We start from the raw sequence: 24,583 nt of genomic DNA, 5'->3' as shown, positions 1-24,583 counted from the left end.
TCAATCCTCTTGACACTTTTTTCAATTAACAACTAAATATGAAATTGACATGCTTGCAAATTAATTAGTATTTAAACAGTAAGAGGAAAATACATAGAAGTATTCCCTTAATAACTAAAAACTGCTGGTACCAAAACTAGCTATAGTTGGAGCAAACAAAACCTTTTCACATGTCCTAGCTAGTGTTTACGTACAATCCAGCTTCCCAAGGTCCTTGATTTTCTGTTCCAGTTAAGGCAAAATCACTAGGTTATATGTTTTTGATCTTTTAATATAGCCCAGGTAACCATAAACGAGGTTACTGTAGCACTGCACAATAGTACCAATAAAATGTTTATGTGTTTCCAAAAAAGGGCAGTCAACTTAATGCAATAAATATATTACATACAAAGACCTAATAATAACATAACGAACCTAATCATTCTGTGAATGGTTAAAAACATGCTGCTTTCTTATGTACCTGAACGCTAACAAGATCATTTGCCAGGACAGCAAACAACATTCCTTTTGGGGGATTCACCAAGTGGGGTTTATTCCTTTGGATAAGAGGAGCAGGGAGTGGGATACAGAGGAAGAAAGGATATCACTATGGCAGAAATGAAAGAAAATTATTATGTGGATATAAACTTACAAGGCCAAGTATAAATGTTAGATCAAGCAGAGTTTTCTTAAGTTATCTTTTTTTAAAAAAATTTTTTTAATGTTTATATTTATTTTTGAGACAGAGAGCATGAGCAGGGGAGGGTCAGAGAGAGAGGGAGACACAGAATCCAAAGCAGGCTCCAGGTTCTGAGCTGTCAGCACGGATCCCGGTGCGGGGCTCAAACTTGTCCACCGCAAGATCATGATCTGAGATGACGCCGGATGTTTAACCAACTGAACCACCCAGGTGTCCCTCATAAGTTATCTTTAATCCTGCTTCCTAACCATAATAAATGATCATTTAAAATTCCCACATCCCATTAGGAGTAATTGTAAAATGACTTACCTAAGTTGGTGTTCTCTCAAGTTTGATAAGGCTTCCATACCATGTAAATAGGAATATACTATTTCCAGATCCTGTATGAAAAGAAGGACAGAAATTATTAAACTTGTCAGGAAAAAGAGGCTTCTAAATTAAATCACTATATTTACAGTCCAAATTAAAAAAGAACTTTTTTGTTAATGCAAGTTTTCTTAGACATTAAAAATAATATTATCAAGAGAAAAGCTGAATCACACAAATGTCATCCATTCATCAACCACCTTTGGGATATATACAAGGGTATTAAAATATAAAATAAATTGGCTTAAACTTATGAAAACAAATTCCCTAAAATTATTCTTCATCACTTATTTTCTGCCTTTTACATCAAAATATCAAATAAAGAGCACAGATATTTGCGAATATTGTGATTAATCATTCTTAGTCAATACAAAAATCAATGCATGTTATTTCACGACTACACTTTATTTTTTTTTTTATTTTTTTTTTAACGTTTATTTATTTTTGAGACAGAGAGAGACAGAGCATGAACGGGGGAGGGTCAGAGAGAGGGAGACACAGAATCTGAAACAGGCTCCAGGCTCTGAGCTGTCAGCACAGAGCCCGACGCGGGGCTCGAACTCACGGACCATGAGATCATGACCTGAGCCGAAGTCAGACGCTTAACCGACCGAGCCACCCAGGTGCCCCTCACGACTACACTTTAAAATGAGCATAAATTTGGGGTGCCTGGGTGCTCAATCAGTTAAGCACCTGACTTTGGCTCAGGTCATGATCTCATAGTTTATGAGTTTGAGCCCCATGGGCTCTGTGCTGAGAGCTCACAGCCTGGAAACTGGGTCAGATTTTGTGCCTCCCTCTCTCTCTGCCCCTCCCCTGCTCTCCCTCTGCCTGTCTGTCTCTCTCTCTCTCAAAAATAAACATTAAAAAAATGTTTAAGTGAGCATGAATTTAATTTATTTTCAATTCTTACCACAATGACATTTCTTTTATATATAGAAATATTTAAGTTTAAATATTTTCTTTAAAAAGGAGGGAGATGTCTTATTTTTCTCAATCATACTATAATACTTAGGAAAAAGATTCAAAGTTATTCATGAAAGTTCAGAACAGGTAAATTCAAAATCCCATTTATATTCATTTGGATGATAAGGTAGCAAGTTATTAGTATTTCAAGACTCTAATATCTATAACATCTAGGATCACACAGTTTGTGATATAAAGGGTATGAAGAAGTATTCACTCCTCTCTTATATCTTAGTTAAAATCTAAAACAAAAGTATTTTAAGAAACTTATAAAATTATCCTTTTTTGTCTTAAAGTAAGAGCTCTATTGAGATGGAATTCACATACTTTTTTTTTCCTCCCCAGGAGGCAACAGCTGTGCTGGGTCACTGCACACAATGCAGTGGAGGCCATGTGTACGATCCTCCCCTGCCCTCTGGACTCGTACCCACTGTCCCCTCCTCACTCCAGAGGGAAGGAGCGACAGGAAGTGGCTATGGGTGGGCAGGTTCAGAACCCAAGAGAGCAGGGTTGGTGGGCAGGGAGTGGGGGTCTGCTGCCCTCCTCTGACAGGGCAGCTGGGTAAACTATAACTCAAAATTTGCCATTTTTTAAAGTTTTATTTAAGTAACCTCTACACCCAATGTGGGTCTCAAACTCAAAACCCCGAGATCAAGAGTCACATGCTCTTCCAGGTAAGCCAGCCAGGTGACCCTCAAAATGCATCATTTTAAAGCGAGTAATTTGGTGGTTTGTATATAATCATCACTAATTTCAGAACACTTCAACACCCCCAAAAAGCAACTCTATACCCATGAACAGTCATTCGCCATTTCCCCTACCCCCAACTCCTGGCAACCACTAATCTACTTTGTTTCTATGGATTTGACTATTATGAACATTTCACATAAATAGAATCTAACAATGGAATGTTAGATTGTGACTGGCTTCTTTCACTTAGCACAGTATTTACAAGGTTCACTTATGTTGTAAACATGTATCACTGCTCTCCTTTGTATTGCCAAATAATATTCCATTGTGGAGATGTATCGTATTATTTATCCATTCATCAGTTGGTGAGTATTTGGATTTTTTCTGCTTCATGGATGCAATTAACAATGCTGTTATGAGCTTTCATGTGTAAGTTTTTGTTTAAACACCTGTTTTCAGTTCTCATGGGTATACATACGCTTATGAGTGGAACCGTTGGCTCATATGGTAACTCTACATTTAGCTTTTTAAGAAAGTGTCAAATTGTTTTTCTTAAATGGCTGCATCATTTATAATTCCATCAGCAATGTATAAGGGCTCCAATTTCTCCACATACATCATTGTCAACACTTGTTATTGTGTGTCTTTTTAACTTTAGCCCTCCTATTTGGAGTGTTATCTAATTGTGGTGTTGATTTGCGTTTCCCTAATGACTAAGGATGCTGAGCATTTTTCATGTGTTTTTTGCTCATTTATATAACTTATTTGGATAAATATTCAATTTCTCTGTTCAATTTTTAGTTGGATTGTCTTTTTATTATTGAATTTTAAGAATTCTTTGTATCCTAGATAGAAGGCCTTTATCACAGATATAATTTGCAAATATTTTCTCCCATTCTACAGGCTTTGTATTTTTTCATTTTCTTAGATGGTGCTTTTATATTTAAGTTTATTTATTTTGAGAGAGAAAGAAAGGAAAGAAGGAAAGAAGAAGGAAGGAAGGAAGGAAGGAAGGAAGGAAGGAAGGAAAGAAAGAAAGAAAGAAAGAAAGAAAGAAAGAAAGAAAGAAAAAGAAAAAGAAAGAGATTGGGAGTGCACAGTATATGAGCAGGGGAGGAACAGAGAGAGAGGATCCCACGCAGGCTCTGCGCTGTCAGCATGGGGCTCAAACCCACAAACCAGAGCTGAAACCAAGAGTCAGACGCCTAACTAACTGAGCCACCCAGGTGCCCCTAGATGGTGCCTTTAGAAGCACAAAGTTGGGGCGCCTGGGTGGCTCAGTTGGTTAAGCGTCCGACTTCAGCTCAGGTCACAATCTCGCGGTCCGTGAGTTCAAGCCCCGCGTCGGGCTCTGGGCTGATGGTTCAGAGCCTGGAGCCTGCTTCGGATTCTGTGTCCCCCCCCCCCCCCCCCCCCCCCCCCCCCCCGTTCATGCTCTGTTTCTCTCTGTCTCAAAAATAAATAAACGTTAAAAAAAAAAAATTGAGAAGCACAAAGTTAATTAATTTTAATGAAGTCCAATTTATCTATTTTTTCTTTTGTTGCGTATGCTTTTAGAGTCATATGTAATAGGGCGCCTGGGTGGCTCAGTCAGTTAGCGTCCCACTTCAGCTCAGGTCACGATCCCACAGCTCATGAGTTCGAGCCCCGTGTCAGGTTCTGTGCTGACAGCTCAGAGCCTGGAGCCTGCTTCAGGTCCTGTGACTGACTCACTCTCTCTCTCTCTCTCTCTGCCCCTCCCCTGCTCATGCTCTGTCTCTCTCTCTCTCTCCCAAAAATAAACATTAAAAACTTTTTTGAAAAAGAGTTCTATGTAAGAAACCATTACTTATTCCAAGGTCACAAAGATTTACTAATACATTTTCTTCTAAGAGTTCTTACATCCACGATTCATTTCTGAGTTATTTTTTGCATTTGAGTTAAGTATCCAACTTTGTTCTTTGGCATGTGGATATCCATCTGTCCCACTACCCTGTGTGGAAAAGACTATTCGCTCCCCCATCAAATTGTATTAGTACCTTTGTTAAAGATCAATTGACCACAAATACAAGTGCTTGTGGACTCTCAGTTTTATTCCATCGGTCCATATGTCTATCTTTATGCCAGAACCACACTGTCTTGTTTATGTGGCTCTGTAGTAAGTTTTGTAGCAACTTTTAAAATCAGAAATTATCAGGGTTCCAACCTTTTTCTCCTTTTTTCAAGATTGTTTGGCCTTGTTTGGGTGTCTTGCATTTCCATATGAATTTTAGAATCATTTGTCAATCCACAAAAAAAAAAAAAACCTTTTTTTTTTTTAATCTGCTGAAATTGTAAGAAGGATTGTGTCGAGTCTGTAGGTCAGTTAAGGTAGTACTGCCACCTTAACAGTATTGAGTCTCCCAATCCATGACAGGGATGTTTCGCCATATACGTAGGTCTTTCTTAATTTCTTTCCACAATGTTTTTTACTTTTCAGTATTCAAGTCTTGTGCTACTTTGGTTCGATTCAATCCTCTCTTTTAATTAAGAAAAAATTTCTGTAGCCTTAGGAATACCTTTCAGAACAATTCAAAACTATATGTGCAGTTAAATTTCATATATTAAAAGCACAGATAAGGGACAGTGATAACAACTAGAGAAGAAACTCAGAAACTTGAAGAGGATACTAAGGAAGTTTTTGGCCTAAAATATTTTATTGCAATCCTTAAAACAATACTGTGATATGGGGGGGTGGGGGGTGGGGGAAGGGGAGAAATAATCTTACTGATAACTTTAAATTGTCACCATTTAAATTGTCACATCATCTAGTTAACAAAGTTTGCATTCCTTGAGAGCTTGTTTGGAGGTTCTAGCAGGGGAGCGCAGCTACTCAGCTACTCGTATACCCTTGACGAAAGAACGCTCCTCCTCTATCGGGAAGGTCGTCCTCTTCCAGAGCACGCAGCTTCAGGAGGGATGCACTTGGAGTGGTGAGGGAGGAAGGGGACACCCGCTTAGCCTGCCATACCAGTGGAATCAACCCTGGCGATCAATGGGGTGACAGATGTCGCAGCCAGATCACCCTCACATCCCAAAGTTTGCATTCCTAAAGCTAATAAATTCCTTCTTCAGATGCAATCAGACTCCAATCATAATATTCTATTTGCATATAGGGAAAAATCAATAAAAAATGCCCTGATGAGTTTCTTTAATATCTATAGTAAAAGGTCTTTCTGAGCAATCCTAAAAAGTTCATTCTATTTTAGATATTATAAATATATGTGCTACTTGCAGTCATTGAATAGTACAGAAAGACTCCCCCGCCCCCCCCCCATTTCCGAAGAGCTTATATTCTGAATCTAATAGTAAAGTCTTACATATTTTTCACTGAAGTACCTATCAACCTTGGGTTAGGACCTGTCCAAGCCATAAAACACTCTCGTCTAAAAAGCAAACAGACAAGACTATTCACATTCACTTGACAATCATCAAGCAAATAAATTTACAATGACAAAAAAAAAAAAAAAAGTATATTGGGAAAGCAGCAGAAAGAAATACCTTTTTTTTTTTTTTTTAAGCTGGAGAAGGAAGAAGTCTAGAAGAAACATGATAGAAGCAAGAATTTGGAAGCTTAGAAATAGAATGGAGGGGGAAAACAGCCTTAAGCCTTAAAAGATAATAGGTCTTGAATAACTGAGTCTCTTCTTCAAACCAAGCAAAATCAAAGTAAAAGAACATATCCCTTAATGAAAGGGCACTTTATTAATCTGTTGCTTTTCAACATTGTAGTTTCATAGTTGTGCAGGGGTCACATTCCTGAATAAGTTATGTCACACCCATTACATGTGTCAGTAATGCAACAACTTTTGAGTATGAATGTATAACCTCTATGACTATGCAAAATATATTTAAGAACAATAACTACCACATTATTTAAGGCAATATGTATAATTATAACCTGCAAATTAAATAAGGTAGCTTATTAGTTAATAAAATTGTAGAGAACAGTGATGTATGCTCACCTATAAGTCACTGACATAAGTAAATGGATCAGAAAGTTGTTACTTAGCCTGAATAGAAAACTCTGAGTGTGAAGGAAAAGGACTGCATTATATCACCACCTCATGACCAAATAAAAAAGTATTTCTCTTTCTGTATGTATGCCACTGCATAAATAAAACATGTGCAGCTCACATAATCGTGATGCTTTCTGGGGAGTAAGTTGAAACGTGTCACTCAAGCAATACACAATCAGGGAATCCTATGCAACTGTTTCATGTGGGGATTTCAGATATGTAACGAGCCTATAAACTTCTTGAATTGAATTCAATTCTTGAAATGAATACAACGATTATGTCCAGAGTTTCTTCTATTATTCTTAAAATAAACCATCTCAAAAGAAACTTGTTTTAAATGGTTTATGCCACAAGGAACTGATAAACTCAAGGAGCAGACATCATTATTATACATGAAGCTGTTAAATGGAAGGCAGTATTATCTAGCTTGAATTAGAGGACTCTACAGATACATTCTATCTAAACTTGAGATCTCTTCATTGTAACTAACAGAAGGAATGGTAAGAAATGATGTCTAGATGGCAGGCAACAATCAAGTCAATGTGATGTTTCACTGTGCAATATGGACACAACCATCACAGATTTGGGTAGGTAGGAAAAGAAGAAAAGATTTGGAAAAGGCATCAGGAATACTCTGCTCTTGGACTCTGAGGAATGAAACACTGACTAGAGATGAACAAAAGAAATACAAATGGAAGCAAGGACTATGGTTAAATTTTTCTTCAATACAGGGTCCAGCAGCCAAACATTAGGCTTACCGATGATCAGGGATTGCAAGTAAGGTAAATAACACTGAAAGATAAAAACGAAGACAAGCTCTCTTATTTTCTCCTAGAAGCAAAATGGACTGAGCAATATTTTGAAATAGGCAAATATGGCCTTCTGAATCTTCCCAGGCAGTTTTTTCTACCATATCTCCAGGTGTCCAATGATCTCACGTTACCCCAAACCCCATTCTGAAGCATCAATACTCTGGTCTAAAAATTAAAGGCCTAAAATTAAAATTAAATCTGAACACAAATGCAATGGGAGTGATTGGTGGGGGCGCTTGAATCTTCTGTGGGGAACTGTCTGCCTCCATTTGCATCTTCATAGTCCAAACAAATCTGTAAATGGTATGAGATTTCAGGCAGCACAACCAAGAGAAATTAAAAATACCAGCAAAGTAGGGGAAGAAGATATGGAGGGTCATGAGAGGCCAAGTGAAGCAACCCAGCTCTGCCCAGAATCTACCTCCACCCCTTCCTTGCCCCTAGAGGTCACCCCTAAGGGCTCTGCCTTCACGTTTCACCTGTAAATTTTAACCCTCATTTCCCCTTTAATAGTTGGCCTTTACTAAAATAATCTATGAATTGGCATGGGATTGCCTTTAGCCAGCAAAGAAACAAAAAGACAAAAGGGCGAGGTGCTGAGGAAGATTAGCTCAACCTGAAATCTGCAACGTCAGTGAAAACCAGTCGTGCTTGCTGCATCACAGAGTAAGGGCTTTCTCCTAAGATAAACAAGGAAATGTATGGCCTTCAGGGAATTATATTCTTGGATTATACATTTCTTTCTCTATGCAAACAGACATTCACAGAATGAAGTTATGTTTCAACAAACTCGACTACAGAAAAACAAATGCTGGAGCATTAAATCACCGAAAGTATTCCAAGTGACATTTCTGTGAGCAAACCACACTATGCAAACTGAGAACTCCCCAAATGCACCTCCTGAGACCAATAAAATCCACGTGACTATTACTATTTTAAAGGACCCTTAAAACATGTAAGCTATTTTTTCCCCAAAATTTTTCTAGTCTTGAATACAAACAGGATGATACTGCTCTAACCAGGAAGCAGCATTTTTTGGAACAATAAGCCTTTCCTTCTACCCTAGGAAGGACATCCTTTTTTCAAAAATAGATGCTATTTGAAAGCAGATTCAGCAAGTGTAAAACCACAGTAGCCCATAGACAAGAACTGACAGATCGACTGAAATGCAGTGTTCCATGAAAAGAAACAAATAAACTTTTGCCCCAAACATAAACCATGTATCAAAACCCAAAAGCATTCTCTAATTGTTCACAACCTAACCTACCCTCTTGTTCAGAGTCTATAAACACAACACAGGCCTAGTAGGAAAGAAGTCCGAGGGAAAGTTTTCTGCATCTTGGGGTCCTTTTCTAATTTCTCCTTAGAGATGCATTCAGAATATAATCAGCCTCACAGCAAATTTATAATCCAATTAAAACTAGCTTTTAATTTCACTTGTTCACCGGCATCAGGGATTTGCCAACAACTTAAAATATATTTTAATACAATCTTTGGAGATCTGAGAGAACTATTCTACCTCCTTTCCCACAATCCTCCTCCTCTCCTCTAGAGATTCTTTGCAAACAATGAAGGGAAGGGGGTTGGTGGTATTTTGCACAGCACTATGAAAAAACGTATGCAACTTTTTCCTTTAAAATGAGTTGTATATATGTTTTATATATGAAGCTATGTATTTAATTTTTTAAGTACTCTCTCCACCCAACAAGAGGCTCGAACTCACAACCCCGATATCAAGAGTTGAAAGCTCCACTGACTGAGCCAGCCAGGCATCCAGACTTCCCAGGAAGCTGTGTGTTTAAACGATAATCAGCAGGGTAGTCAAAGGGTATAACCTTCCAGTTACAAGATAAATTAAACAACAACAACAGTAAGGTTGATTCCTTTAAAAAGGCTGTATCTCAATCATCAAAGAAACTAAGGCAAAGATTGTGCTACAGTTAAGCAGGTCTATGGAGACCCGAGTAGTAAATGCCTCCAGATTTAAACACAGACAGAAAGAGAAAGGAGTACCTTGCTAAGTGACATCAGTCTGAGGACCAGAAAATATACGGATACCGAGTATCCTCCCTTGCAAAGGCAAAAAGGTCATTTATCCTCATAGGCCAAAGTTCACCAGTGAGGAATTTGAGAGCTATGTCTTGAACATTATTTGTAATAAGGTTAAAAGCTAGACTATTCAAGGCTCCAACTCATGTGCACAGCCACATGGGAGAGAGGGCAGGAAGGCGGGAAGGCTGCAAGTCTCACTGTGTCTGCTGACACGGCAGTGAAGCTAAAAAGCTTCATTTGGCAGTTTCTCAATCTTTGCACACTAAAATATATAAAACTGTCTAAGAAGAGGGGCGCCTGGATGGCTCAGGTCATGATCTCACGATCTGTGGGTTCAAGCCCTGCATCGCGCTCTCTACGGTCAGCACAGAGCCTGCTTTGGATCCTCTGTCTCCCGCTATCTCTGTCCCTTCCCCACTGACACTCTTTCTCTCCCTCTGTCAAAAATAAATAAACATTAAAAAAAAAAAAAAAAAACCCTGGGGCACCTGGGTGGCTCAGTTGGTTAAGCATCTGACTTCGGCTCCGGTCATGATCTCACAGTTTGTGAATTCGAGCCCCACATCGGGCTCTATGCTGTCAGCTCTGAGCCTGCTTCAGATCCTCTGTCTCCCACTATCTCTGCCCCTCCCCCACTTGCTCTCTCTCTCCCGCTCTCAAAAATAAACATTAAAGACAAAAACTATCTAAAAAGGATTACAGAAAGAACATATGTCAAATGGAGCATAGTTCACATCCTCATGCCCATCACTCTCAAGATGTGCGACCCTGGGTATGTTACAGAGACTATATTTGCGAAACAAAGTACATAATATCTACTTGGTGAGGCTGTATGGCTAAAATGATATGTAATTTCAAAACAACACTTGGCATATAGAGACCCTTGGAAAATGGTAGCTGATTTTATTAACTATGATTTTATTAACTATGATCTGAAAAAAGCACACAGTAACTACAAGAATATAAACTAAAAATATTCCTGAAATGTGTGTGTGTGTGTGTGTGTGTGTGTATATATATATATATATATATATCAGAATTTTTACAAATTAATGCATCCTTTTCATATGTGAGTATCTCTATCCAAAAAAATCAAAATAAATAAAATGAACTATTTATAAAACATATAAAGCGTCCCTTAAATTGTCTGCTTTATAAATCCTGATTTTTATATCAGGTTTGGTGGGCAGAAGATGCCTATTATCTCTAGAGAATCCACCTGTGCACTAATCCTACCATGTCACATTCAAACTTGCTCCTTCCAAAGCTCCCCAGGACGGCTTCTGAATAAAACTCAAACCCCAACATCTCTTGCACCCTTTCCAAAAAAAAATGACCAACAATCTTTGGGTCCCTCAAAAAGCCCCTCAAAACACACACTCCTTTTCCTCTCACCCTAGTGAAAAACATGTCTCCGAGACCCCATTTTGCACAGGCAGTGTGACCTTCCTTTCTGAGCCACTGAAGTTCTTACTGCCTGTGTCACTCACGTGTGGCCCTTCACCTGTGCTCTGTGCAGCCACTTTACTTTCATGGGTTTACATTTTATCTCAGTTAGAGAATAAACACCTTGAACAAGGTCACTGTTCTCTTTTATTACATCTTTTGTCTCATCTGTGTCAAGCAACAGACTGTGGCTGCACTAGATGCAAAGAAAGGAAAGGGCAACCTTCCTGTGGGGGTGGTGCTATTAGAGACCCTAAAGTGAATATTCCTGAGAATAATGGCGAAAGAAGGAAAGGGAGAAAATGTGTTTTCAATCTTGATGTTCAGAGCTATGGGAAACTCCGATCTGTATAGTCTGAAACAATTCTGTAAATGGCCACAAGGTGGCAGACCACACCAACAGTCCTTTCCCACGACTGGAAATCTCCGTCCTTGGTCTCAAGTGCATTTTCATTAACATATACTTAACAGAAAGGAGTGTTTAAAGCATTCCTTAAGATCATCTGAGAAAATATGCCAAGTCCTTTCTCCTCATGCCTCTAATGAAAAGGGGAGGGGAGGGGAGGGAAGTCTACCAGCATGCCTATCAAAATCATTTAAGTCCTGGGTGGCTGAGTTGGTTAAGCATGGACTTCGGCTGAGGTCAAGATCTCACAGTCTGTGATTTCAAAACCCACGTCAGGCTCTGTTCTGACAGCTCAGATTCTGTGTTTCCCTCTCTCTCTGCCCCTGTCTCTCTCTCTCTTTCTGTCAAAAATAAATAAACATTAAAAAAAAATCATTTAATTCCAATCATCCCTAGCATCTTATTTTAAAGCAGCTTCCCAGTCCCACACATCATAGTAAAGCAACAGAGGGACACCTGGGTGGATCAGTGGGTTAAGCATCTGACTCCTGATTTCAGCTCAGGTAGGATCCAGCCCTGTGACAGGCTCCATGCAGACAGCCTAGACCCTACTTGGGATTCTCTCTCTCTGCCCCTCCCCTAAATTCTCTCTCTCAAAATACATAACCTAAAAAAAAGTGGGGGGGGGGGGGAGAGCATTTAAAACAAAAATGTCAAATCACAACACTGCTGAGATGTTTTGTGCTATTCAAGCCCTTCATATCCCAGAGTTACACCATCACATACTTCAGGAACATGTAGGAAAAAAAAATCCATGGTGGAGTATACGATTTTCAGTAAAATTCTTAAATATGTTATTAAATAGCAATTTCAACATCAAATCATATGACGGCTGTTTCTGGGCCTACTAATTTATACCTGAAAGGAAACAATCTCCCAGAATTGTAGTTGTATTCAAATTCACATGTTAAAACCCAGGGAAATTATATTCCTGTCATCTTTGACATGGCCTGGATATACTTCTCCAGCTTCAGGTTCCTCAGCACTGTAACTTTACCAGATGCGTGCATAAGGAATTCTGGAAGTAAAAGGTACAGATTCAAGCTCTTCTGTTTGTCTAGAATTTCCTCAGGTGTTTTCCCCTGCAGAAAGATCACTTACACCTTGAAAAAAAAGAGTTTTTGAACAGTTGCTAAATTTGAGACAAAAGTAGTTATAAAGTCACGGCCTCCTGAAGTAACCATGACAATGTACAAGACAGACATCTAGGTTCAACGAAACACACCCTTGTCACCCCATGGCTCCTCTACTTCAAGCTGGTGCAGGAGCCTCAAGAGCAGGTGTTTCAGGGGAGAAGGTAGAAAAGTTGAAGAAGGTAGAAAGTACTTTGTAAATTCTAAGAGACAGATGAAGGAGGGTCACATCTTATCCTCATGCTGCAAGAGTCTCTTACTGAAGACAATGCACGCGGAGTTAAAAGACAAGCAACAACAGACATCACAAGGCAGCTTTTCCAATTACTACAAGAGCAGCATGATGTAGAACAACTGAGAACACATACTGCACCCTGTGTTCACTGTCGTATCACACGGTGAAAAACACCCATTGCGACAATTAAGTTTCATTTGTGAAGATTTAAGATTTCTCATTAGAAAAGTCAACAATTTAGTTGTAACCAAAAACTCATCTTGTGCACAAGTGAGAAAAATATCAAGTGTCTAAACCAGTCCACAATTCCTGTTTTCAAGAGTCTGTATAAATATTTCCCCTTCAGAACAATGCATTACCACCAAGTCCATAGCTTCCCAGAATTCACATCTCCTAGGCAGCAGAAACAAAATATATCTTCATTTTCAAGTAACTATCTTACTTTAATTTCTCAGAGTGCAAAATTTTGTAGTCAAATTTGAATCTCACATGTACAGATTAACACACTAGAAAATGATTTGCAGTAAATTTACTGCTAGCCTGATTTTTGCTCTCCATGATCAAGCTAGCAGGCAGTGAATGACTACCTTTTAAGTTACCATTTAAACATTTGATTAAGTGTAACAACAAAGGTCAATCAGCTGTACACAGCAAGGGTGTGCATGCGGGCACACACACACCCCGCTCTAATAAAATGGTTCCTGGACTATCTTTCATTTCCATTTAAAAAAAAATTAACTAGGGGCGCCTGGGTGGCACAGTCAGTTAAGTGACCAACTCTTGATCTCTGCTCAGGTCAGGATCTCATGGTTCATGAGTTCCAGCCCCATTATCAGGCTCTGCGCTGACAGTGCAGGAACCAGCTTGGGATTCAGTCTCTCCTATCTGCCCCTCCCCTGCTTGTGCTCTCTTTCTCGCTCTCTCAAAACAAATAAATAAACTTAAAAAAAAAAAAATCAACCAAATATACTCCCTCCTCCCCAACTCTCCTCTAACAATACACTTAAAAGCTACAGCGTGGTGTTCAACTCATCTCCCACAGACAGTCTGGCTCTGGTAAACCCTGTAGAAACCTTCGGAGAGTCAGGGTGGGCAGAGGGAAGTTGACATACACCACTCCACTGAACATAAACTCTGCAACAAGGAGCCCCAGAGTCTACAAAATTCACCCTCAGGACACCTCAAGTTTCAAATACCAACTTAATTCCAGAGGCTCAACTAACAGTACTTAGTTTGAATCATTCACTATACAAATGTCAATATTCCTACAGCAGTAGAGTTTGACAGTCCTAACATAATAAAAGCAAAGCAGAACAGGTCACTGAGGACACAGGCTCTTTATTGCCTCTTAGCAGAAAGGAAGAGCTTCTGAATGGAAGCAAGTTTAAATATAGAAAACTTCACTGCTGCCATTTTTCTAGGACAAAAGACAAAAATAATTTGACATCTGTTTTTCCCATCTTGAATGTTTTACTGAGGAGGCAACCACCAATATTATGCTGTTTCTCAAACTTTTCTATTTCTCAAGAGGACAGGAGAAACAAATGAGAATTCTACATATGTAATTAGAGTCTTCTAACTTGGTTAGTCAGAAATTAACTAAATACTAAAAAAATGTTAGGTACTGCTCAAAGTTCAGATCTGTCCATAAAAGGTAAGGTGGCAGGAGTGGGGGGGGGAGTTTTAGGGGTGGCAGTGGCAGTTACAGAAAAAGAAATATATTATTCAGATACAGAAAAGAATTAGAAACATATAAATATGTATATTATACATTGTACACACATTTATATAAAACTTGAATCAAGGGCTCCACTAAAAAAGATAGCATGTCATGCTTTCTGAAGCATCCCACCTTTCAATCATGTTTTGAACTCTGATGCTAAAATCTAACATCTTTACTTATCCTACTACAATTGTTTTACCTTCCCCAATCGTACAGGATGTACATGCATGCATGCACGACAGGTTAAATTTGTGCGTGTGTACATTTGACTTATATGGTGGACTCCATGATATTCATAAACAAATAAATTTGGCCTCCGCAACAGCAATACTCTGACATCAACACACACACACACACACACACACACACACACACACACACCCCTGAAGCCATGGGGGCATCGTTACCCAGATTCTCCAGAAATCAGAACGATGCAAAGATCTCTTCTGTGGCAACAGTGACCGTCCCGTGTAGTCAATTATTGCAGACAAGCCATCACAACCAGAAAGGAAGATGAGAAGGAAAGGTGGGAAGGTGGCTCCCAGCTCCACATTTCCTAAAATACATGTTCGCAATTTAAACGCTGTGCCACTTGAGCCAGTGTTATGAAGGGTTTCTCCACCAGCCACTGCATCCTAGAACTAGCAGATCCATGTAGGAAGAAGGAAAAGGAAACTGTACAATTTCCCTTTCCTGGTAAAGGACAAATTTCAAAGAACAGTGAGAGGGTTCCAAATGTAGGTCCACAGGAAATTTTTGCCAAGTGAGTGGCAAGATGAGAAAATAAGGACAATGTAGTGGGACTCTTAATGAGTTAAATACATTCAATTTAAAAAGTTCTCCTTTATGTTAGGGACTCTCTTTACGTTAGGACCATAACTATATACATATAGTTATGTATATATATACATATGTGTGTATATATATGTGTATATATGTGTGTGTGTGTAATTTTTTTTCTTCTTTCTTTGACATTAAATAATCTAAGGCCAGGGTGCTGCAATGGAAGAGACATTAGTAATTCTCCAAAATTTGTCAGGCTACAAAGACCACCTGGCAACATACTTAAAATAGCATTTTAGGTGTTGTTTTTGTCTTCTTACTTAGACAATTTCTGGATTTAAAGTAAAATACAATGTTGTAACACTCTAATAGTAGACAGTCAAAGAGGAACAGCTGGATGTGAAAAGTAACAGATATTAAATACACCTCATATTCTTTGTAATACAAATGAAGACTTGTACTTCGCCCAAACTTCAACACGGGTTGAGGGTAGGGAGGATCCCAAATCTGTTTAGACGGCACCCCTTCCCTTCATTCACAGTTCCCAGGTATTGTCGGTATTGAATGTCCTCTTGGAGAACAGAGACTAGAACAGCACAACTCTGGTCCTCAAAGACACTGAGTCTGTTAACACCGATAAAAACATCCTCACAAATAGCTACAAAGCATAACAGAAATTCAGTTGTAAGTCATAGGTGTCAGAAGACGCGTTTTCTTACTCCCAAATTCAACAAATGCTTTCTGTCACTCTACCATTGCTGCCACGCAGTATCAGAACTTCTGAACCACATCACATATTTTCTTCTCCCGTAGGCTCTTGATCCTCAAACTACATACTGAGAATTAATTAGGTGGCTCAGTCAGTTAGGCATCTGACTTTTGATTTCGGCTCAGGTCATGATCTCATGGTTCATGGGATGGGGCCCAGTGGGATCTTATTTAAAAAAAAAAAAAAAAAATTCTTTAAAATAAGAGAATGAATTATACCAAAAATCTTAAATATCTAGAACCTCACTCCTTCACTTGACAAATTGTTATTGAGTACCTGTTATGAATAAGGAAAGGTGACTGGATCCCATTTTTAAGTTTATTTATTTTGAGTGAGAGAGTGCACAAGGAGGGGAGAGGGAGAGAGAGAATCCCAAGTAGGCCCCATGCTGTCAGCACAGAGCCTGGTGTAAGGCTCAAACCCACCAACCCTGTGATCATGACCTGAGCCAAAATCAAGAGTCAGATACTAACATTTATCATCAAGTCCTTTTACCATTACAGAAAGAGTATCATTTCCAAAGGGTATGCTTATTGAGTTACTTAAATTTATTACAGCTCAATAATAAAATATTCAGTAATGCCTTAAAAGTACAAATAAATTTAACATGACTCTGGGGATAAAACCCAACTCACCAGCTATGCTAAACATGTGTGGGGCCCTGCCTTCCACTGCCCTGCACCTAGTCTGCTGTCTGTCGAAGCCAAGTGCCATCTGTAATGAACTGAGAAGAAAAAAACAAGGGAAAACCAAGGACATAATCACTTCCTCTCTAGTCACTGGCCACTCACCGTTATTCATAGACATGGTCTAGCTATTGAATGTATTCATAAGGTCTGTGTGCTTTAAGAATATCTGTATGCACATTCTTTTGAATATTATCATTAGTAGTACTTTAGGGAGATTTGGCTTTTGAAAACATCCAACATTTACCCAGAACTAAGCCTAGTGAACAAGTTGATTATTTGAGCCCAAGCAGGCTCAAAAATAACATGCAATTTATGAAGTAAAGAGGTAGTAACTTCCTTGTAGGATTCACTAAGCAACTCTGATAATAACACCAAGTTACAGTCTAAAAATGTTTTGAACGACAGTAAAAAGGTTTTTATAAAAACTGTATTACTTGGAAAAGTAACAAATTTTAAAAATAATACTTTTTTAGACAGATAAGCCCCTGCCTTATTTTAAATTTGACTTCATTATAGCTGACCCTTTTTTGGTAGAAAAAAAGTTAATACATCAAAATCAAATAACATAATTATGGAAATAAATCTATATTACCATCACTTGTACTTATGTGTCATTTAACCCTCCTTAACTCTAAAATATATGGCAGGTAACACTAACTGTTCTATTTCTTATTCTTCTGGAATCAACACATTGCTTCATTCATGAAAGTAAATATTAGATGCCATTGAAACAATCCACATGTAACCTGTCCAAACTGTTACTTCATCATGGCAGTGAGGATTCTACCAAACACACAGGAATTGCCCAGGAGGCCAGCTACCTTAAGAATAAAAGATTCTGTGCAAGAAATGTGAAATTCACAAAAAAGTGTGGTAGACCAGTAAACCCTTCCTCTTAACCCTACTACCACCATCACCCAAACACTCATGTTCATCCTGCCCTTAGTATTAGTATCCTGAGCAAAAATTAAATTTTTACAAATCAAAAAAGAACAGAACACACACACACACACACACACACACACACACACACACACACAGGAGTACTTTTTCTTCATCACCTTTTTTGTCTTTTCTAAAATTGGTAAGTCATTCAAGCATAAAAAAAAAAAACCAGCACACACCCAGATTTTTAAACTCTTAACATTGTTTTCTCTGTATCATTTTCCATTCTTTCCTTAGAAATGAACAAGTTTCCCACCTTGGAAAATCTTCACCTAACCCTTCCTAAGTCCTCTACAGCAACAGCTCTGTTTCTTAGCCAAGACTGTGGAATGAGAGGTACACCCCTTTTGTCCATTTTCTCAACTATCCAGTTATTGTATAACCTTTTGGAATCTGATCTTTGCCCTTAAGTTGACTGAAAGTCATTTCTCCAAGATCACCAATAATCTGGCTAAACCAAATTAATTTTCTCTTTTCCCCTGTGGGGAGCACTGTTGTAGATGCTAAGGATGCACTAGTATACAAAGCAGACAAAACCCCCAGTCCTTGTGGATATTAGTCTAGTGGGACAGAAGAAATTGCATAAGCAAAGTGTAAAAACTGTTGGTAGTGATAAGCAAGAAGAAGAAAACATAACAAAGGGAAGGAGAGGATGAAGTGTCATGAAAGGTGGCCCGTGCTGATCACTCCCTCCCCCTTGGGTCTTCCCTGGCCCCCCTCCAGGGGCTCTGCAAGCTGCACCAAGTCTCTTCAAGGTGACTACTCAGAGGCTGGTCTCTGAACCTCATCCTTCTTAAAAGGTCCTTTCACTTAGAAATCACATCTGCTCCCAGCCTACCTTTACAAATGACCACAATCACCAGCTGATTAGTTACCATTCCAAGCTGCTGGAGCACTGCTCAAAACAGTAACTAAAATCCACACTAAATTTCCCCTACCTAAACCTTTCAATTCCTCTTCTTCTGCCACTGGTATACGTGCCCCAGCTGCTCCAGGGAAAACCCTGGGAAGTTCTCCCCAATCTAGAGCCGCTACCCGTAGCACCTCTTTTCTCCTTTGTCACACATTTAGTTTTTTCCAATCGAGGTAAGTCCCTTGTCATACTTTGTTTTTTGTTGTTGTTGTTGTTGTTTTCATTCTATTTTCAATGGCATGGACAGTTTCAGGCCATCCCCCTTTCATCATGCTTATCATAAGGCACTCAAACAGTTGTTTAGGCTGTCCTGCTCCCCTGGTGAAAAGCTTCCATCGATCACCAAATTTCAGGCATATCACATCTGCATTCAGTGCTGCTACACTCTGTACCCGAGGTCCTGTCCCAGCCTTCTCCCACTCTTCCTCTGCTCCAACCTCTACTCGGATGGCTCTTCTGCCCAGCAGCATGCCGTGCAAGACGCATGCCTCCTTCTGCCTGCACATGTCCAATGCCCAATCCATCCTAATGGGCATCACAGCTCACGTCCTCTGGGAAGCCTTTTCAGACCACTCTTACCGCTCTACCTTTCCCTAATATCCTATTTATTTATTAATCCATCATTCATAAGTAACTTACCATATGTTCATTTGTATTGTTGGTATTTTTTAACATATATATGAAATAACTGTGGGAACAAGTCAATACAGGCAATACTCAATAAAGACCGTATACTCCCAGAGAGGTACCATGTCTTATACTTCTTTATCCCTATAATCCTTAGGAAATGTCTAGAATTACTGAAATCCAGAATCTGAGTGGCAGAGGGCTCTACACCTAGTAGTTACACTAAATTTTGTAGTTTAACTATTCCTGAGACAGAGAGAGATCAACAGTGATCACACCAAGATCCCAATGCAGAAGGTAAGTAAGAAAGTGTGTCTGGTCGCTATTATCTGAAAATAAATGTCTTTCCTCTAGAAGCACTCACCCCTCTCACCCAGCAGCCCTCCACCTCCACCACACCTCACTGCCTGAGCTTCTAAAGGGGTTGTTTGGTTTTAATTTATGTCTCTGCTCTCTTCCTTACCTCTTTAGAGCACTAATCCACGTTTGGCCAGTTCCCGCTTCCTGATTATTTTTTTCTTCAATTCTTTTGGTTTTTCTCTTTAATCCCATGATTTTTTTTTTTCAAATCTAACACAATATCCATGGTTTACACAGTTTAAGTGTCTGACATGCTGAAATAGAAATACCTGTGCTTCTACTCACTCTGACATGAATTCTTCACTAATGATAACTTGAGTTTGAAAACCCTTAGGCAAAGCGAGGATACACTAAATTCATGTATACACACATAATATATAGAAAATCATCGCCAAACCCAGATTTGAACTGTATGTTTTCCTCTAAGTTAAAAACATACTGATTTTAAAATAGCAGTGGTACCAGGAAGAATTAGAACTTTGTACCAGGTGGCCTGTTCTAAATGTTCTCATCGAGGCAACACTACTTTAAACAAGACTCCTTTATAAGTCATCATTTAATTAATATCCAAGTACCTTGAGAACCAATAATAGTTCAACAAACCAGCTGGAAATCCAATATCAGATATAATTACTCACAGCTGGCTTTATTCAACTGATGTCATATTAAATAAACTTATCCCACAGACCTTTTCCCCTCCCCCCGCCAGGAAAAAAAAATTCCTTCAAGAAACATAGAAGGCTCTTTGTGTTGAGTTGTCTTATTTTTTTTAAGTTTGCAGAATATATTCCAATATTAAAGATTTTCAGCAAGAGCACATAGTAGTAACGATTTTCAGTAGAGCACATTGTTATTTTTTGTACTATTCTCTGTGCTTGAAATACTTCAGATCCTGGGAGCTTTGTTTTCCTTAAGACTAATATAAAAATACAATGAACATCTGTATTTTTATCTGGCATTCAGTTTAATGTTTCGATATCAAGCTCTATCTGTAATTTTTGTAGAGATGTCATGTCTCAACAGCTTAGTAATATGAATTATCAAACAAAAATATTGGTTTCAAACCTACTATTTTTAAGACAATATTTAAAACGTTTTACTATATTGTACTACCCATGGTGTATGAAGAGTAACTTCTTTATAAACAATAACTACTACCCATTATATTCCAGGCATTAGGCTGGATGTTCTATACCTATTGTCTCTAATTTCCGTAACTCCCATCTTCCAGTAGGGATAAATACCTACTAATCAGCTATCTGTTCTGGAATAATATGGCACAAATTTGAAAACAAAACAAAAATTAAGCACTCTACACAGCTCAGCAAAGTGGTGCCCAAGTCACCAGAAATGCTTCCTATCTGAAGAGGTGTTTGCAAGTAAGAGGGTAGCAAGTAACAAAAGATTATACTTTCATCTTACAGTTATATCTGTAGTTATATATATAGTCAGTGCCTATATTATGGCATGAAACCTATTTACTTCTTCCCTCCCCGAGTACTCTGTCTGGAAATAATACTACAAGGAATGACAGAAGAGACTACTGAAATGCATTTTGTAATATGCCTCGCAGGGTAGCACAGTGGGTAAGGAGACTGAGCTCTGGTACCAGGCTGAGTTAAAACCCACAGCTCGGCCATGTGCATGTTTTGAACTATGGACAGAGTAACTTACTCTGAGAGCCCGTTTCATTTGAAAAATGGTGGTGAATGCTCAACCCATAAGGCTGTTGTGAGGATTAAATGAGATAATGCCAGCAAAACCCTCAGGGGCTATTTTGATAGTTGAGAGGTATAATGTACAGATATAGACAGAATATATGTGGGTTCTCTCCTCCAGGTTCATTAATATTTACAACAACCCAAATTTTAAGTGTAAAGATTTAAAAGTATGCTTCCCAGGAGGTTGAAAACTATTTTGTAATAACAATTACAACAGTTATCAAAGATGAATTTTTTCAATATAAAGACTCCCAGATTTTCAACAAACATTTTGAAATGTGTCAGAGATACATATAATGAGCAGAATGGAAACCTTAAGTTTGTTGCATGTAGGCTTCTGAGGTTTCTCTCCAGAATTTTAAAATGCATGCTTTAAAAACTTATGAAAGTTCAGAATATATTGGGGAGATAATCTAAATTACTATCTCTCTCAAAAAACAAGTCTTAATTGCCTCAATTAAGCAACCATTGTATTTCTGAAAGGTATTGCCTTCTTGATTTATTCATCAAACCTGACCACACACCAGGGATCAAATTTAACATGTATGAAGATAAGCAATTATCTATGGCTAAGATTAACAAATTATCACAATTGACATCACAATCAAAATCATTTCTTTAATTCAAAAGAACACTTTCATGAAACAAAAACTACAAGGGAACTACAAATTATATATGATGCAAACTTCTGAAAACATAATTTAACTATTTTAAAAGAAAACTACCTCCAAATAGTTAAGATTTAACCACCTGCTTTCTAAACCCAGCATCACAAAAGAAATTCATTATAATATTCAATTTTACTAATAATTTTTTACAAAATTCAACTTCACTAACAACTTTTAATTCATATTAAGCAATCTTTTTTTAAAAAATTTTTAAGTGCATTTATCTGGAGAGAGACAGAGACTGCATGAGTGGGGGAGGGTAAAGGAGGTGGGGGGGGGGGAATCCCAAGCAGGATCCACGCTGTCAGCACAGAGCTCGATACGGGGCTCAAATCAATGAACCAAGAGTTAGATGCTCAACCAGCTGAGCCACCCAGGCACCCCTGAGCAATCAATTTCTAAGAAGTTAACACATGTATCTTAAAATGTTTAGAATGCAGGGGGTCACCTGTGGGGCTGTCTGTCAAGCGTCCAACTCTTGATTTTGGCTCAGGGCAAGATCCCAAGGTTGTGGGATCAAGCCCCAAGTCAGGCTCCACACTGAGCCTGGAGCCTGCTTAGGATTCTCTCTCTTTCCCTTTGTCCCTCTCCCCTGCTCACTCGCTCAATCTCTCCCACATAAAAAGTGTTTAAAATGCTACACAACAATCCAATTTTATGATTATATCCAAGATTTTTTTAACCATATACATGAAACAAGGTCCTCAATCAAATTGTTACCCTTTTTTTTCCCTCTCCTCATGATTTTCTCCAGGGTAATAACATTACCTATTCAAAAACACTTATGTATTCAAAACTTATAAAGAAATTTAATTTCTAATTAGTTCCAAATACGTAATCACAAGGAATTAGCAGAAAACAAAAAGTATGCCATAGGAGACATTATTGAAGAAATTGTTGCAATTTTTTAAATAATTTTTTAATGTTTATTTTAAAGAGAGAGAGAGAGAGAGAGAGAGAGACAGAGACAGAGACAGTGAGCAGGGGAGGGGCAGAGAGAGGGGGAGACTCAGAATCTGAAGCAGGTTCCAGGCTCTGAGCTGTCAGCACAGAGCCCAATGCTGGGCTGGAACTCCTGAACTGTAAGATCATGACCTGAGCCAAAGCTGGAGGCTTAACTGACTGAGCCACCCAAGTGCCCCAGAAATTGTTGCAATATTTTTAACTTTTAACTCTCAATATGGATAAGTAAACTCCACTTGAATATTAATTCCTGCCTTGTACCTGAAAAGTTTTATTGTGAAAAGAGAAAAAGGAGATGATTTACCAGACTGCATAGATAGAGCCTGCATTACAAATTCACTTAAATCAAGTCTACTTCTTTTTGGACCCAGTACTTTAAAGCACAGACTAGCAAGGATGCCTGGGTGGCTCAGTTAGCTAAGCATCTGACTTTGGCTCAGGTGAGTTGTGAGTTCGAGCCCCACATCGGGCTCTACGCTGACAGTGAGGAGCCTGCTTCTCTCTCTTATCTCCCTCCCTCTCTCTTCCCCTCCCTCACCCTTGCATGTGCACAGGCTCTCTTTCTCAACAATAAGTAAACAAAAAATAAATAAATAAAGCACAGACTGGCATGTTGTTAGCATGTTTTCATCCATGTTGTTTGTTGCACATAGAAAAAGGTAAACTGCATACTGCATTAACTTAAGGATGTAACCAACTCTAGTCTAAGCTCTCTGGGCTTCAATGCAGTTGATCTGAAGTAGACTTTCTTCACATGTGTGCTACTGAAATAAATTAAATGAACACCCTGTAGCCATAGTCCCAACACCATCAAGGATATTCCTGTCTTAAGAGGGGGACTTTAAAATCAAAGAGGATGTTTGAGGCTTTGTTCCACCATTTACCTTGAGCAAGTTCCTCAATTTTCCTCATCCATAAAATGAGGATAAAAATAGAAGTATGTTCTTCATTGGGTTTGAGATGATTAAACTTGCTTAAATATTAGCTATCATTAAGATCTCATATAGAAGCATGATTATCAGTTATTGACAGGAAGTAGCAGGGAAGAATCAATTGGTAAAAGGTACATTTCATAGGATAAATAACAAGTTAGACGTGTCCATCTATGGTATACCAGACATAACAAAAGACTTTTTTATAAAGTCTTTTACACAACTAGAATGCTAACGTAAAGCTGAACAAAGACAGTTTCTTGATGAAAACCTATTAAACTAAAAAATAATGTGAGTGTCCAATTAATATGACTCCAATGCCACATTTCATACTTAGATAATAGAGTTAAAATGGATGCTCTTCTTGACAGATTAAGAAAAGCTGGGTTGGAGGGACAGCGATAATGCCTGTGTTGTAACTGTCTTGCCTTTTTCCACAGGAGCATTCACCTGATGATCTGAGGGCAAGACTCTCCATGTCTCCTAAGAAAAAGGATACAGCTGTTTCCATCTGTAAGTGGGGCACTGCTCTACAAGTTGACAACACTACTGTTCACACAGCCAATTAAAATTCTTTCCACACTGCTAATGAAGAGTTCCAGTTGCAGAGTTTTAAAATTCGGCTAATTAAAACAAAAAAAAAAAAAAAAAAAAAAAAAAAAAAGGAG

At 38.6% G+C, this 24,583-nt stretch overlaps 1 protein-coding gene and 1 long non-coding RNA gene across 8 annotated transcripts in view; one reads left to right on the top strand and one right to left on the bottom strand.

Moving 5' to 3' along the window:
* The window catches only part of RAPGEF2 (Rap guanine nucleotide exchange factor 2), a 254,414-nt gene that overhangs the window by 178,764 nt on the left and 51,067 nt on the right, over window positions 1-24,583 (bottom strand). For all 7 annotated transcript variants that reach the window (XM_049631260.1, XM_049631251.1, XM_049631254.1 and 4 more), the window contains exon 2: window positions 989-1,059. In XM_049631260.1, coding sequence (XP_049487217.1) covers window positions 989-1,059 — 71 coding nt within the window. The remainder of the gene's footprint in view (window positions 1-988; window positions 1,060-24,583) is intronic.
* Window positions 2,903-19,773, top strand: LOC125923166 (uncharacterized). Its single transcript, XR_007457925.1, has 3 exons — window positions 2,903-3,066; window positions 17,969-18,067; window positions 19,429-19,773. It is a non-coding gene; the product is annotated as an uncharacterized LOC125923166 (long non-coding RNA).

This window comes from Panthera uncia, chromosome B1, assembly GCF_023721935.1.
Source record: "Panthera uncia isolate 11264 chromosome B1, Puncia_PCG_1.0, whole genome shotgun sequence".
NCBI lineage: Eukaryota > Metazoa > Chordata > Mammalia > Carnivora > Felidae > Panthera > Panthera uncia.
Note: the sequence above shows the minus strand (reverse complement) of the source record. Positions and strands in the feature narration are given on the sequence as shown.